Here is a 16,909-nt window from a genome sequence, read left to right as displayed (position 1 = left end):
ACGCTCACATCACAGCTCTCTAAATAAGCCAGTTTCAAAATAAGAGCTGAAAGCTGTGTTTGCTTGTGTTAGCTTATTATTGTGGAGACTAACATTCAGTGATCATGTGTTCAGACTCATAATGATTACCAACAGCGCCTCCTGTGGTGAGAGGATGCAATAATGCAATGTAGCATTTTTCCACTCAACACTTGCAGTCATGGAAACTGTCTGTTGGATCTGTGTGACGTTGCTTTCTTGGTTAGAGTTCCTCACAAATGTCCAGATGATTCTTCTAATGAGGCGTCGACCATGTTTGCAGCTCTTTGGAAGAAAACGTCGCCCTTTGCCATCCTTACTTTTCTTTGACTTCTTCAAATGCAGCTGAACTCCAGCTGGTATTTTCTTGGACTTTGCAGCTGTTTCTGGTCATCAGTTCATTCCTGCAAACCTCTGAAGCTGAACAACAATGATGCTGCATTGCTGGCTGATCCCAAAAGGTTGATTCTGTTCATCTGGACCTTTTCAGAAACGTTTGCTCACTGATCAGGTGACTTCTTCAGTCTCAGCTGACTGCAGCTTTACAAGCTTACAAACAGCACATTTGCACAATGACTGAAAGCAGCAGCACCTGATATATATGATACTAATATAATACATATACATATATAATCCATACTAATGATGAAGGAACTGAGCTCACAGTCCATTGTTCATTCAGTGAACTACTCAGTTTATTTTGGGCCTCAGAAATGCTCACTCTGTTTGTACATCACTGTCAGCAATAGACTCATTCTGCTGTGTGGACAGGAACACATGTGACATCACTTCCTGTTTGTTTGTGACTGAAGAGGAAGAAGTTTACAAGGAATCATTTAGAAGAGTTTCAAACATCAACTGATTGAATCCATGAATCTGAAAACGTGTTTGTGAGTGAAAGAGACAGACATGTACAGACTGAACTATCTGTTCAACAGTCAGAGTGTTTCTGTAACAGGAGACACTCTTTACACTCCACTCAGCACAGGGACACTGAGGAACCAGGAGACAAGAACATAAACCCAGGATAAAGAGTTTGAGTGAATGTGGTGTTGAAGGTGTGGAGGTGGATCAGAGTGTCAGAGGAGACTCTGTAGAAGGACAGAGTGCCAGCAGGACAGTCCACATACACTGCTGCTCTGTTAGAGACAGAGGAGGAGGAGGAGGAGATGAGTGTTTGTCTGTTATTGTGCCTGACAGAACCAGGACCATCATCAGAGCAGAACAGACTCCAGGACTGATCATTGTTTCCAAACACACAGTCATCACTGCCTCCTTTCCTTCTGATGCTTCTGTAACTCACTGATATATAAACGCTTCCTCTCCACTCGACCTCCCAGTAACAGCGACCAGTCAGACCATTTCTACACAGCAGGTGAGGATAAAAACCATCAAATCTGTCTGGATGATCAGGATATGACTGAACCTCCTCCACACAATGTGCCTCAATGTTATTGATATTATTATTATCATTATTATATAATAACAAAACCTTTATAAAAAAACCACTAAAAACCTTTATTCTAGCGCAACTTGTAAGCGAACTTGACTTTCAAAATAAAAGCACAAAGCACCAAAACGTTGACTACAAAAAACAAACAGTAATGAACAGCTTAAACAATTTACAATCATGACATAGATCTTGAGATAAAGAAATAATCCAAATTATATACAATGTCATCATGCCAACAGTTACAACATCGATGGAGGATCTGTGTAAGCGCTGAGGATCGTCCTGATGGACAGAACAGAAGGAGAGTGAGACAAGTGAAGATATACTAAACAACACTGTGACATGAACTGAGCCACACACAGTTTGATTCAGAGGTGATTGACACATTATTTGACCACAAGTGTCTGTGAAGGTTCTCAGTCATCCAGGTCATCGTAGTCAAAGGAGCCTCTTTGCTGACTTTAAAGTCAGCAAAGAGGCACAGAAAAGAAGACCAGACACCAGCGAGGGAGGATAAGAAAGACAGACGCAACAACATTGTCATCCCCTATGTAGCCGGAGTATCAGAAAAACTCAGGAGAGTTTTCTCCAAGCATGACATCCTGGTGCATTTCAGACCCAGCAACACGCTCAGACAGAAACTGGTTCACCCGAAAGACAAAACGCCAAAACACAGACTTAACAACGTGGTGTATGCTGTACAGTGCAGCGAGGAATGCCCAGACCTCTACATTGGAGAGACCAAACAGCCACTTCACAAGCGCATGGCACAACACAGAAGAGCCACCTCCACAGGACAAGACTCAGCAGTCCATCTGCATCTTAAGGATAAAGGACACTCTTTCGAGGATGCCAATGTTCACATTTTGGACAGAGAGGACAGATGGTGGAGAGTCCCACTCTCCCACTCACATCCTGGGCCATCTGACCTCAGGAAATCACATGATAAGGTGGGGCCAGGTTTCACAATGAACTCACCCGAAACTCTGGCTGATTGGGACCCACACCCAGTTTCACACCTTGGCTCAGGCGATTAGAGGATCATCAGGGGGTCCTTTTGTCCCTCTGTGGGGGGTTACTCCCACTAGGTTTATATCTGGGACTCTCCACCATTTGACCTTAGAACTGAAGAAGCTTCTCGGATGAGAGGTGAAACGTCTTCAAGTAACTTAAAGAAGTCCAGACACTTTTCTTTGCAAGCTCCTTTGACATTTGACCACGAGCAATCTTTTCTGGTTTGACGCCGTCTTTGTAGCCAGAAACCAGCTCTCTCCTCGGCTTCCTCCACTACACGCTTCCCCCACTCCAGTCTCCTCCGTCACTATAAAGGGGAGAGTCATGAGCTCCATCACCCTCACCTGTGCCGTCCAACGTCCCGCCACCAGCCTCCACTGCAGCAGGCCAGAGACCACACCCCTGCCACAATAAGTAAAAGTATATCCTTGCTGTACCCTTAATGCTAAATGTGCTAAATTAACCGCTGCCTTTGCCCCTTTGGGATTATTCTTATGTCACTGGGATGTTGACCTTTGACCTTCACATTAGAGAGATGGGCAGACATAATTAGTGTATGAATTTTAAAGTAACAGGTAATAAAGAGAGTGCAGCAAATGTAGTCAGGTTTATTACTCTGTATCACACATGAGTGCCCGAGGGAGGCGGGGCTGACTGGGGAGACACAGGAAACAGAGAGACAGGGCTGACTCGACATGAAACGATGAAACGTGGGACACGGGAACAGAAACTAAACACAGGCTGAAATGAACACTGAGGGAGGGAGAACTAAGATTACTGAGAGCCTGATAAATAAGAAGAACAAAAAGCAAGAAAAACAAGAGTCAAAGAAAACCAAAAACACAAAGCATTGGGCCAGGACCCACTGCTGTGACATTTATATGTGATAAAAACATTAAAAACTGCTCAGATGTTGAAAACTTTCTACGTATACTTTAGGTTCAGCTCTCCAGCCTGGCATTTGGTTAAGCATGATTCAAACATTTGATTTTGTTTAACTGGTTTTAATTATAGTTACTTTTTGTGAACATTTGTTGCAGCATTTAAAAATACATCATTTATTTTCAAACTTTTATTTGATTTAGAGCATCATATTTGACCAACGTAAATGTTTTAATTTCATATAAAATAACTGAAACAGTGAACTAAATATCTGAAATCTTTCCTTCCTTAAAAGTTATAATCCTACTTAAGTTATAGTGCAAACGCTTAAGCAACAAATATACTTGATGCTAATTAATTAATATTTCCCTTTGATGTTGCAACTATGCGGTCACTTCTGTCTTTAAACAAAATAATATTTTCCAGTTACAGAAATCATAAAGTCCAAACTAAAGTGCTACTGTTGCTATATGCATTTTATATAAATCATGGATGATGGTCCTGACATGAAGGAAGAAAAAGTTACAGGTTGCATCCTTTGACTTTGTCTCCGTGCCTTTGGGCGATTTTCAGAAGGACAGATGTTTCTGTTCAATTCTTAAATCAATTTTTTCAAACACAAACACTATTTTAAAGCTTCTAGAGAGTAAAATATTAATGATAATTATAATAACAATAATAAAAACAAAAGCTCTCAGATCCATCAAACCAAGCAGCAGAAAGAACAATAACTGAAGAGAAAACTTTAACCTTGTAGACTTCATTATGTTCCAGCTGCTCTACAGACGCTGTGACCTCGAACTTAAGCAGGTCGTAAAGTATGTGCAGCTCAATAACTTCATAATCAGACCCTGTGGTATTTAGGCAGCAGAACAACTAAGAATAACAACTACAAATAATGTTTTTAGGTTTCTGTTGTACTGCAAGGTTCTGTACAGGAGAACCAAACCAAGAGCAAATATTACGTCTCATTTACACCTGAGCACGAAGAGCCATCAACATTTAGCAAATTGAATCATCTTTGTTTAGATGCAAGAAGAATCATATAGAAATGAAAAAGTAGAAATAGAAATCCAGAGCAAAGATATCCTCTAATTCAGCGTAGCACATGTGCAGCTGCTGCGATTCACGTAAGCATTCGGCTCGTCGCTGTTGCAGATTTTTCTCTCGCTGTTCTGGCTCACAGCGCTGCAAACACAAAAATAAATATCCCCAAAGCTGTGAAAGGGAGCTAATTAGTAAGAGTATTGTTACTCTCCGCAGGAGTCGTCCAGCAGTAGAAATCAGTCCAATAACAAGGTGTGTAACATCTAGCAGGGTGACAGAAAAACCCAGGGTAACTTCTAAGGACCTCAACGTCTCTCTCACATTGTGTTTTTTAAACATGCTTCCATTTGTCACTTCAGTCTTTACTCTGAAATACAGGAAGAGAAATCATGGCTGAAACAATTTCTCATGAAACCAGGGGTGTGGTCCAACAGTCAGTTTGGTGAGGAAGGTTCCTAACTGAGAGAAGTGACCCAGAAGTATCTGTGTAGCAGCCACAATGAATCCAGATCATGAGCTTTATTAACTGATCAAAGTCTCTTCTTTCATCTTCTGTATCATTCAGTTTGCATTGGTAATGCCCATTATTGTAATGCTTTTTTAAGACCAGCAAAACTTTATTTCACTTTGGGTTAGCTGGGATAAGTGATGGATGGAGGGAATTTTACTTCAGCCACAGAAATCCTAAACAGGAAGGAGGAGCAGAGTTACAGTGGATCACTATCCAGCAGGGAAACAAGGTTTATTTCAATTTCTTGGCCATGAGTGAGATTTACTGAGTGGGCAAATTAGGGAGACGACACCATCAGATCCCGAGCCCTCCATGTGTTAATCAAGAGACGGCTGCTGTGCTACATCCATAAATAATGAATAAATTAGGAGCTAAAGCTGAAAGGACAGTTTATTTGTACCATCTTCACGTGAACACATTCAAGAACATCACAGATGAAGAAACATTAAAAACTTCCACACTACATAAAGCAAGAAAAATAGTTTTTCTTTCAGGTGGTTTCAGAGAAACAGAAACATCAAACATCTCCAAGACTCTCTTTGAAAGAACTAAAAACCTTTGTTCTCATGGTCCAATCATGAGTGAACTCCCCGATGAAGCCTTGTGTGCTAAAACATGTCAGAGTTTTAAAGGTTAAACATGAGTTTCCAAAACGTTTTGCTGGAGAACAATGAACTATTTGACTGAGTTTCAATCATTTACAGACGAGCAAAACCAGGACAGAGAAAAAAAGGACAAAACTGACTCAGTAAAACAACAGAAAAGAAGATCCCATGTAGATCTGTATTATGTAGAAGTTCAGCCCAGCAACCAGTTCAGTTCAACACAAGTTTAAATGATTCTATCTGAACTCTGTGGAGCCTGATCTCAAGCTTTTTGAGTCTGACCAGAGGAAACCAGAGGATCTTTCTGTGTCTTCAGATTCACTGTGATCCAGTGATGGGAGTGATTTCAGCCCTGAGTGATCGCGCTGATGTTTGCACAGAGCAGACAATGAGGTGAATGTTTGGGCACATTGGTAACAGTGAAACAGTTTATTAGTAACGTGGGATCGTTTGTGTGCAGAGTATGAACTGAGATTCCTGAAGCTCTTGTCACACTGGTCACAGCTGTAGTTTCCTTCCATGTGTGCACGTTCATGAATGTTACGATGACCTGACTGTGAGAAGCTTCTCTCACAGTGTCTGCACTTGTGTGGTTTCTCTCCTGTGTGGACTCGTTTGTGTGTTTTAAGCTGACTTGCAGTGGTGAAGGATGACCCACACTGATCACAGAGGTGCTTTTTAACCCCACTGTGAATCAGTTCATGTTGTTTTAACTCACTTGGTGTGGTGAAGCTTCTCCCACATTCTTTGCAGTATTTCAGTTTGTCTCCAGTGTGTCTACGTTGATGTACTTTTAGGGTCTTTTGCCGACTGAAAGTTTTTCCACAGAGGTCACAATGAAAGTCTTTCCCACCACCACAGTGATGACAGGGTTGAGAACTGGATCCATCTGTGTCGCTCTGCTTCTAAACAAAGACACAAAGACAGTGTAAGTCAGTCCTTCAACATTTGTATCCTGAACGTCGCCTGAAATAAAGAGCATCTCTGCAGACGTCCAACTACATTTGACTGTTTCAGTTAACACACTCAGTTTACTGGGCTGCAATAACTACAATACTACCACCATAATACTACAGTAATACTAAAATCATAACTGAAAGGAAAATCTGAATAATCACTCAGAGCTGCTTTTCCATGCAGTAGAATTGCTAACATGCTAACACAGTTTAATGAGCAGAGTTGTTCCAAACAGTCAGGCTAAAATGACAAGATAACAATATAAATACATACCTCACAGTAGCTGCACTTGTAGAGTCTCTTTCTGGTGTGGATCTGTTGGTGTCGTCTCAGGTGACGTGGAGATTTAAAAGTCTTCTCACACAGGTCACATTGATAAGGTCTCTCCTCAGTGTGGGTAAACATGTGTCGTTGTAAGTCTGTGTGAGTTATAAACTGTTTGCCACACTGTTCACAGCAGTACACATCATGTCTGGTGTGAATGCGTAGGTGTGTATTTCGGCTCCCTCTCTGGCTGAAAGTTTTTCCACAGATGTCACAGCTGTATGCCTTAATTCCAGAGTGGGTAACTAGATGACTCTGTAAGTGGCTACTTTGAGTAAAAGCTCTCCCACACTGATCACAGCTGTATGGCTTAATTCCAGAGTGGGTAACTAGATGCCTCTGTAAGTGGCTACTGCGAGTAAAAGCTCTCCCACACTGATCACAGCTGTACGCTTTAACTCCACTGTGGACGAGTTGGTGTCTTTTTAGGGAATCCTTCCAGGAAAAAGACTTTCCACACAAGTCACAGCTGAACGGTCTCTCTCCAGCGTGGATGACCTGATGCTGTTTTAGTTTATCCCTCACAGTAAAACCCTTCCCACACTCGTCACAGGTGTGTTTTTTCTCTCCCTTTCTTCTGTGAGGTTTGTCGGCCTCCTGAGAGCGCTGACTTCTGGCTCCATGTTGGTCCTGCAGTGACAGAGATACAAACAGAGGCAGTGAGTGAAATGCAGTTGTGGAACAAACTCAACCTTCAAACTCCATTAACACTAGTTTTAAACCTGAAGGTGGAGCGTGGCACCAAACACCTTAAAGGTCTCTTATCCCCACCTGCTGGTAGTTCTAACACATTACATCCAACCTGCTGTTAGAGATAATTCATGACTGTTCAAACACTAAAATCATGCCCATCCCTCCTGATTGTACACACACACACACACACACACACACACACACACACACACACACACACAATTTTATAATTTAGATTATTTTGTTGTTTCCTATTACATATTTCTATAATTTGTATAGATTTATACAGAATTATTCAGTGATAATAAATCCTATGTTTGTTTATTCTAAAGGAACCCCGTTAGCTTCCACAACAGATGTTGCTCGTCTTCCATCAAATACTTACATAAAATATTACACAATAAAGTGGATTCAAGATATCCACATAATTTCACTCTTACATCCACAGTGAGGTTTCACAATTGTTCAAATATAAGCAATCAATAATAATAATAATAATAATATCAATAACATTGAGGCACATTACACAAATTTCAAAAACAAATCATGTCTTACAATATTTACAACAACTAAAAGCTCTGTAAATCGGCTTTTAAGTGTTCATTGAAGTTTTGAATAATTCTCTAATTTTTTAAGGCAACTTATTCCACTTAAAAGTTGCTCTAAATGTAACAGTTTTACAAAACGTTACTTTTAACTCGAGCATTTACTAAATTGCAGCTTGTTGAAAACTGTGTAATATGATGATGTATTTCATCTGGATACTGCAGCTGAGCAGAATAAATGTGGTGTGTTTAACAGAATTGCTTTCTTTAGAACTACAAGTAAGCCATAGAATATTTTAGCCTGTACAGGAAGCCAAGAAAGGTTATTATGCATTTGATCAATATTAGTATAGTATGAACATCTTCACACTAATCTGGACGCCTTATTCTGGACTAACTGAAGTCTGTTAAGATCTGCCTTATTAGCTGCTGACCAAATGATTGAACAATACTCCAGATGAGACATTACTAGTGCATTAATGACATCTTTCATAATGAAGAAGTGATACACAAAGAGCATTTCATAGCCATAGCTATGCCTTGTCGGCAGAGTTATGTGACATTAGTGATGTTTGTACTTTCAGCGTTAACTTGGTTTTAAAGCCTTTAAAATATACGCCGTTCAATAGTCGACCTTCATCTGACAGAGAATGTGATGATTTTGTGGATAATTAAAGTCAGTCATATATCCACAAACACAACAAGCTGAAAGTCAGTGATGCTGCTCGGTTTGCAGTCCTGAACATCACGGCACAAGCAGGATTCACTGCACTGTTAATGTTAGCTGTGTTATATTGCTGCCTCTGTTCGGTGGTGTCGAGCCAAACGCACTTTAACGTGTGTTTGAACGAGCTGACGGTTCACTCGTTAAGCTGAAAGAAAGATGCTTTAATCACAGCAGTCACACATGTGTCCACTGCACCATCTGGAACTCCTCTTGTTTACACTCGTAATAACACAAACACTAAATCCTGCTTCTCTGGTGCTGTTGTGTAGCAGTGTGTACACCTGAGACTGTCACCTGTCTGTCTGTCCTGCACTCTCTCTCTGTTTCTTTCTCTCTGATTGTGGAATAAAAGTATGAACATGTGTTTATAAGTTACACTTGTGTTTGAATCCTGCAGCTTATCACACATTTGATTTCCATGTGTGACGACTGCAAGTGTCCAGAGTGAGGACAGACTGAGGGACACACTGCTGCACATCATCTGTGAGGCTTTGCAGCCCTGATGATCCACCAGGACAAACTCAGCAGTGTGTGAGGAAGAGGAGGAGGAAGAGCCAGCAGCAGCTGACAGATGGAGAGAATAGACAGACTGTTCCCTGTTTGTGAAGGACTGCTAGGAAAGTTTAACATAACTGTCTGTGCTGAATCAGTCTTATTAGGTAATGTTCAAATAATGTGATCATCCCAGTGTTTCTGCTCCGTGGCTGCTGAGTGAGCCCTCATCTGGGACTCTCCTCAGCTCTTTCCGGGACAGTGGCGCAGCTGCCCCTCTGTTGGTCTTCCTTGGTCTCTTGTGTTCTGGGGGCCTCTGGATGTCTGGAGTTTTGATCTCCTCCACACCTGCTTCACGCCCTGGAGGACGGGGCTGTGGCCCCCCCACACCCTCTAGCAGATTATTACATGAAGGAACCTTTTAAAAAAAACAAAAAACAAGCGCGTCCATGCTCACAGGTGTACACACGGGTGATCACACCCACAAACTACACCCTTTTTGGCTCCTACCTCAAAGCACACTGTGTTCTGTTGATCTTATGTGCTGCACAATAATGTTTAACATTTAGTATTTACTGTCATATTCCCATATATCATTGTGATGTTGTTTATTCTATTACTCTTGTTCTCTTCTGCTTGCTTTCTTTTTTCTTTCTCAGCAGGTGATCCAGGTGATTGATATATGCATTTTTTTTCTCTGCCCGTTCTGTTGGTTTTTGTCTTTTGCCCTTCTCCCCCGTCCCTCTTCTCAGCTGTTCCTCTTTCCCTCTTTCTTTCTCCCCTTCTTTCCCCCAGTCAAGTCTGTCCCGTATTCAGTAAGTGAAAATAAAATAAACAATAAAAGGTGAATCAAATGGACCATTACGGCAAGGCTGGGATGGTCAGTTTGGTAAAGTAAATCCGTTGGGCATCTTTCTTTGCCTTTAGACAACAATTCTGATGCAAAAGAGCCAAACGGGACAGGCCAAAAAAAAAAAAAAAAAAAAAAGGTAATGTTCAAATAATGTGTCTTCAGTGTGGGAGAAAGTACTCAGAGTACTCAGGGCCTTCAAGTTACACACTATGAAAGGCAGCAACAAGTTTAATGTTCAGAAACCTAAAGTCTGTATCAGCAGCAGAATGGAGCTAAAAATAAATGTTGGTTTCAGTTCTATGAAGCTTTGAGTGTTTTGGATCAGTAGCTGCTGTGTTTGTTGCATCATATTGCTGTAACTGTTTATATGCTTTATATATTCTGAGCTAAGTTGATCTATAGTGTTACATCATATTCTATAAGGATGTTATGTGTTTGTAGACTTTCTGCCCAGTTTGACCCATTTAGCAGAAGTCAGCCTGTTTAAGGCTCTGATATCTATTCTGTGTGACTTACAGCAGTTATGACATGGTCTGATTTTCTCACCCAATAAAGGAATATTTCATATATCAGTCTACTCTTCATTCTATCAGACACAGTTATCACAGCTCCTACATTTGCTTTTTACACATATATGTAAGCACTGAGCCAAATTTAGTACCAACATATTAAATGAACAATATTTGTCTCTTATATATGATACATCTGTATACACACTGTCACAGATACTTGTCTGTGAGTGAAGTGATTAATATAATAACTATAATATTGGCCATATTATATTTACATTACCACAGTGAGGTGACTTTAGTCTCATGAACAACATCAGCTAATTGTTATTTACAGCTAATCTTAAACGACTGTTCAGCACAGAAATGAAGCCCAACAATCATGTTTCACAGTCCTGTGGTCTCAGCCTCAGATACTCATCAAATCACACAGAGCTCATGTAGAAACAAATGAACTAAATATGTTCTCCTTCATTTCTGTCAAACAAAGCTGTATGAAACGTTTCCAGCTGTTAGTATCATGGTTGCTAGGCAACCTGGGCAGCGCGACGGAGGCTAGACGTCCCATTTCACGAGCCTACGAGCCTCGCACTTCGGCCTTAGCGGTCTTTGAGTACGCGGCCCTTGAGGACTTTAAAGCTGCAGAACCTGAATCGGGATACAGCCATGATGATCTCCAGCCTCGTGCTCGCCAACATTCTCACCTGAGTTAAGAAGACGATCACTGAAATGGTCTCAGCAGGTCCTTTGATGACAGCAATGAAATGCAGTGGTAAGGCTTTTTGGGGATTAAGTTCGTTTTCATGGCAAAGAAGGACGATGCAGTTCATCTGATCACTCCTCATAACATTCTGGAGTGCAGGCAAAATGCTATTATAAAAACTTAAGCAGCAACTTCTCCAGGTTCCAATATTTATGCAATTCTCAAACCTTTTGGCCACGACTGTATAACCTCTTCTGAAGTTTAGTGGATATTATACATGGTTATGCTCAGGATGTGTCGGCCAGTTTCCACTGGAAACGCCTTTTGGTTAAACTGTCAGCGAGCAATTTGCATTTGCACTGTTACATTTTTATATAACTTTAATGCACATAAACAACAGCTGCTTGTTTCAGTGAAAATACATTGATGGGTTTTTAATAAAGTTGTGCAGCTGTAAAGTATTTTGTCTGCTGTCAATTCTATCGTCAGCTACATCGTTATGGCAAATGTTCAAATGTATATGGTGATAAATATCTTTGGTCATATGGTCCTGCTCTGTCTGTCACCTTCTGTGTTGAGCTCATTGTTTCCTCTGTAGTGGCTGAGCTGAGTCCAAGTAGCTGAAAATGTTCCTCTGCTGCTCCGTCAGACTCTCCTCCTCCTGCTGATCAGCTGGGACACAAAACAGATCTTTGTTAGGCTCCACACTGCACTGAAGAGTCAAAGTGTCTCATATGTTCATCTGACAAGTAAAAGAACACATTTTTGTTTCCCGAGGTGGGCAACTTGTTGGAAACAAACACAAAAGGTTTGAGCACTGATACCTGCCATTGCTGGCATTGAAAGATGCAACGCCAGCAATGTGGATTGTCAAGACTCAAACCAATCATCAGGCAAAAACAACAGGGATCAAATGTACCGCATTTTGATCCGGGACGTACTCTGCATGAAAACAAGCGCTCACTCTTCCTGCTCAACAAATGACAAGGGCGGAGCCTTATACCACGTGATACAGAAGCTGTGCCGTGTGATGCTAAAATTAGCAGGGAAAAAACAACGGAGAGCACGTCAGGGATGACGAGAAAGTGACAGGAGAAAATCCGTCCCGGTCAACCACCCAAACATCAATAACGGGAACCTTATACAGCGCTTCCCTATACACGTCGAACTCCCGCAGGCACAAAGACATCACGGAGGCTATCACTTATCACCTGACCAAAGATATGGCTCCATCAACACTGTGCAAAACGAGGGATTTAGGAAAACGATCAACACCCTAGACAAACGCTACACAGTGCCGTCCCGCAACTATTTTTCTATTGTTGCACTACCTGCTCTGTACACGCAGCGTCGAGCAACGGTGGAGACGGAATTTCAAGCAGGACAACATTTTGCTGCAACAACAAAACGTGAGACATTTGTTGTTTTATGTTTATTTATTGTTATGAGAGAATCATGATCTCAATTCTAAGCCAAAAAAATCGTGATTCTCATTTTATGCAAAATCGTGCAGCCCTAACATTAACACAAAACTATTGTTTCACCAGAGAAACACACATGAAGAGAGAGAGAGAGACAATAACAGCTACCAAACAGTCGTCATAATTCGTCACACAATGAGAAAAGGACAAATCAACAAGTAACAATGACTAATTAATATTAAAATCTGTAACATAATGTATTGTTTGGAGTTTAGTCTGATTGGTTCAGGATGAGCTGCCATTATCCAATCACACGTCTGCTTACCTGCATCTTTTCTCTTTTTTCTAACCTGAGCACCTGATGGCTTTGAACTTTTGTTGTCCATCTTCCATTGGTTTGAATTTTGCGCTCCAGTACAAACACAAATCCCCCAACCCGAGGATCAGCACAATTAACCTAACAGACCTACACCTTAGTTCACAGATTCACTTTGTCTAAGGTTGATTTCTGGGATTTCACACAACCCAGGATTCAGATCGTGAATCCATGATGGGCTTGGATTTACATCATTATAAATGAAATGTGCTCTACTTGGAAGCAGCCGGCCCCGCCCCTTTTGACGGGTTGTGTCAGACCTTAAATCATCAAACTGTAAATTATAAATTTAAATTGTTATTGATCCTTTACCCCGAGTCCTAAAGTGTAGATTTATTTTCTTACTCTTCTTATATTTATTGTTTGTTTACTTGCACCGCTGTAACTGCAGCCTCGTCGTCTCGTCTCTCTATATGCTGGACTGTCTGTAGCGGAGATGACAATAAAGTTTACTTTGACTTCAGCAGCGCGCAGGCGCACCGAGGGCTCTCGCGCTCACGTTATAGAATTTAGAAAAAACATCGGTGCAGATTATAAGTCTGTATCATAATATCTGTTTGTTGTGCTGTTTTTATTTTGTTTTGCGAGTTGGTTATTAGATGCCGCTCCAGCCAGCCAGAGACTCCCCGCCGCCCCGCCCTCTCCTCCCTGTGCCGCCAGCAGCAGGCGCACCTCGCAAACGGAGGGCGCCCTTACTCCCAGCAAATGGCTGATAGAAAACCGATCGGTGCCTACGAATTTCCCAATATGCGCTGGCATGACGTCGGGGAAGCATGGGTACGACCGATTATTTTATTTTTTTCTTGCCCGTGATGCCCCCCCCACCACGATGCATTCTATTGGTTTGCACACTTACACACACCCAGCTGTGGTTTCCTGTTTTGCTGGACTCTGGAGAGCCCCGCCTTTAACGCTCTTCTCTCACAGAGAGCAACAGAAAACTTGGAAAAACTCCAGATTGACTGAACTCAGTTCAAAGTTACCTTGACACCTTTAGATGTGAGACGTAGTGATGGTCCGCTTGAAGCTGACGCTCCGGTGCGTGTGTCAGAAAGATCAACGCGCTGCTTCAGAAGCACCGTGTCGAGGCTTGATTCGTTTGGCCAGAGTCACGTGATCAGTGACGTCTGAAGCTTCGTTTAGAACGTACCTTTTTTAAAATCGAACTTTATTGAAACACAATGAGTATACAACATACAAACAGATGAAGTTTACAAAAGAACAGAACATGAACATACAGAACCAGGAGTAAAAAAATTATGATATGAATAGGCGAAAAAAATCAACATATTGTAACGTGCAGTGGAGATGAAGCCAGCCGCGGAGGTGTGCAGGTGGATAGCGAATGAGCAACAGCTTCTGACTTTCCAAAAAGTACTCATTTATTTACAATATCAAAAATAAAAGTGCTACCTCTACCACACATTATGTCCGGTAAATCAAGTCAATGTCCGGTAAATCAAAGGGGAATGGCTCAGAGTCAATGTCAGTGTCTGCAGGGGGGCCAGGGTGGGCCTGAGAGTCAGAGTTCAGACCCTCTGCGGTCTCTCTCTCAGCAGGCAATGAAACAGAATGTTCTTTGGAAGTGAGAGAGTCCCGGGTATGGAACGGTTGCATGTTCACAACATGATAAACACCTGCATCCACACCGGAGTCCACCCAAGTGAGCCTGTAATTAACATCACTGAGTCTCTGAGATACGCACAATGGTCCCTGAAACAGTGGTACAAGTTTAGCAGTAAAGTTAGACTGAGCGTCTGACCTCACAAGGTCACCAACACGAAACGTGGCATGTCGATGTCTCAAGTCATAGTAATGTTTTTGTCTGTCATGGCTATAGTCCAAAGCTGCTTTGGCGTGGTCATGAGCTTCCTGCAGGGAGGCTCTCAGAGTCTCAGGGTAAGGCACACCCGGTTCATCAACACCTGCTGTAGAAGGCTCAGTGATAAGGTCAAGCGGGGTGTCTAACTCACGACCATAAAGCATCATGGCAGGAGTCATACCTGTACTGTCATGGGGGGTGGTGCGCAGAGCAAAGCTAATCTGAGGGAGAAACTTGTCCCATGACCTACATAAGCGCGGATTGCAGTTTTCAGAGTCCGGTTGACGCGTTCAGTAGCATTTGTCTGAGGGTGATATGCCGTAGTGAGTCTGTGCACTGAGCCTAAGGCAGAAACAACATGTTCAAAAAGCTCACTCACAAAAGGAGACCCTCTGTCAGAAATGAGGTAAGTGGGTGTACCATGCCTAGCAAAAATGTCAGTGACGAATTTACCAGCTGCTACCTGAGATGTAGCTTCTTTGACAGCACTGGCTTCAACCCATTTAGTCAAATAGTCAACAAACACGATCAAATAAGCATTACCAGTGGGGGTGCGGGGAAGTGGCCCAACAAAATCCACACCCACATACTGCCAGGGTTTCTGGGGGACAATGGGAACCATAAGACCGGCTGCTTTTTTCTGACTTGGCTTGGTGAGTTGGCACACTGAGCATGAAATCACATAGCGTTTCACATCAGCTGCCATTTTGGGCCAGAAAAACCTAAAACGCAGTCTAGCCAATGTCTTAGAAACACCCAAGTGACCTGCTGTGGGGTGGTCATGGTAATAGTCCAGCAAGGTGCCTCTCATGGAAGTAGGGGAAAACAGTTTCAGCTCTTTCAAAGGGTGCAAAGCACATGTGGACTTGGGTTCTCTGTGATACAAAAGAGAGTCATACACAACATACTGTAACAAGGTGGCGTTGTCCGAGCTGTTCAGAGAGTCTGCTTCAATGTCTCTGAGGAGTGGACCTGTGACATGATCGTCTAACTGCAGCTGTCTGAATTGTGAACGGTCAGCCAGAATGTCGGGGGGCAGAGTACGAATGTCCAGGCTGCCCATAACAGCATGATCTGGTAAAAGATCAGTCGGCCTGTCACAGGTCAGAGGCAAAGGGTTGCGTGACAGTGCGTCGGGAACTTTGTTCTGTGCACCAGGTTTGTGCACTATTGTGAAATCAAAGTCCTGCAAACGAAGTGACCAGCGGGCGAGTCGGCCCGTTGGGTTTTGACGAGACATGAGCCACCTGAGACTGTTGTGGTCAGTGAAGATAGTAACATGAACACCTTCAACATATGGGCGGAAGTGTTCCAGAGCCCATATCACAGCGAGGCACTCCTTCTCTGAAGTGCAGTAGGGGAGTTCAGCTTTGTGAAGGGAGCGACTAGCAAAAGCCACAACGTACTCACGACCCATGTCATCCTTTTGCATCAACACTATCCCAAGACCAATGTCACATGCATCGGCGTGAATGGAAAAGGGACGGTTGAAGTCTGGAAATGACAGGATCAGGGCTGATGTGACATGATCCTTCAAAGTGTCCATGGCCCTTCGACAGCTGTCGTCCCAGTGGAAAGCATTGTCCTTTCTGGTGATGGCGTGAAGAGGTTCGGCATGGCGGGCATAATTCTGAATGAAGCGTCGATAATAGCCAGTCAAGCCAAGGAACTGACGGACGTGTTTCACTGAGGTTGGGGTATCAAACTCCTTAACCGCCTTTACTTTGTCCAGATCGGGCTTAACACCTGATGATGTGATGCGGTACCCGAGAAAGGTGAATTCATCGAGGCAGAATTGGCACTTTTTGAGCTTCAATGACAAGCCAGCAGCCTGGAGTCTGCCCAGCACCTCCTCAAGATCCACTAAGTGCTGTTCAAAGGTAGGTGAGGCGATAACAATGTCATCCAGGTAGACTACGCACGTTTTGTAAATGAGGCCAGCAAGCACAGAGTTCAT

At 42.6% G+C, this 16,909-nt stretch overlaps 1 protein-coding gene across 1 annotated transcript; it reads right to left on the bottom strand.

Moving 5' to 3' along the window:
- Nucleotides 1–5,297: 5,297 nt before the first annotated feature.
- LOC143420428 (uncharacterized) lies at nt 5,298–14,804 on the bottom strand. Its single transcript, XM_076888592.1, has 4 exons — nt 14,114–14,804; nt 11,900–12,005; nt 6,761–7,441; nt 5,298–6,435 (listed from the first exon to the last, which is right to left on the bottom strand). The coding sequence occupies exons 2-4, from the start codon at nt 11,915–11,917 to the stop codon at nt 5,767–5,769; spliced, it is 1,368 nt and encodes a 455-aa protein (XP_076744707.1). The 5' UTR covers nt 11,918–12,005; nt 14,114–14,804; the 3' UTR covers nt 5,298–5,766.
- Nucleotides 14,805–16,909: the final 2,105 nt, after the last annotated feature.

The sequence above is a fragment of the Maylandia zebra genome, linkage group LG2 (assembly GCF_041146795.1).
Source record: "Maylandia zebra isolate NMK-2024a linkage group LG2, Mzebra_GT3a, whole genome shotgun sequence".
NCBI classification, from domain to species: domain Eukaryota; kingdom Metazoa; phylum Chordata; class Actinopteri; order Cichliformes; family Cichlidae; genus Maylandia; species Maylandia zebra.
Note: the sequence above shows the minus strand (reverse complement) of the source record. Positions and strands in the feature narration are given on the sequence as shown.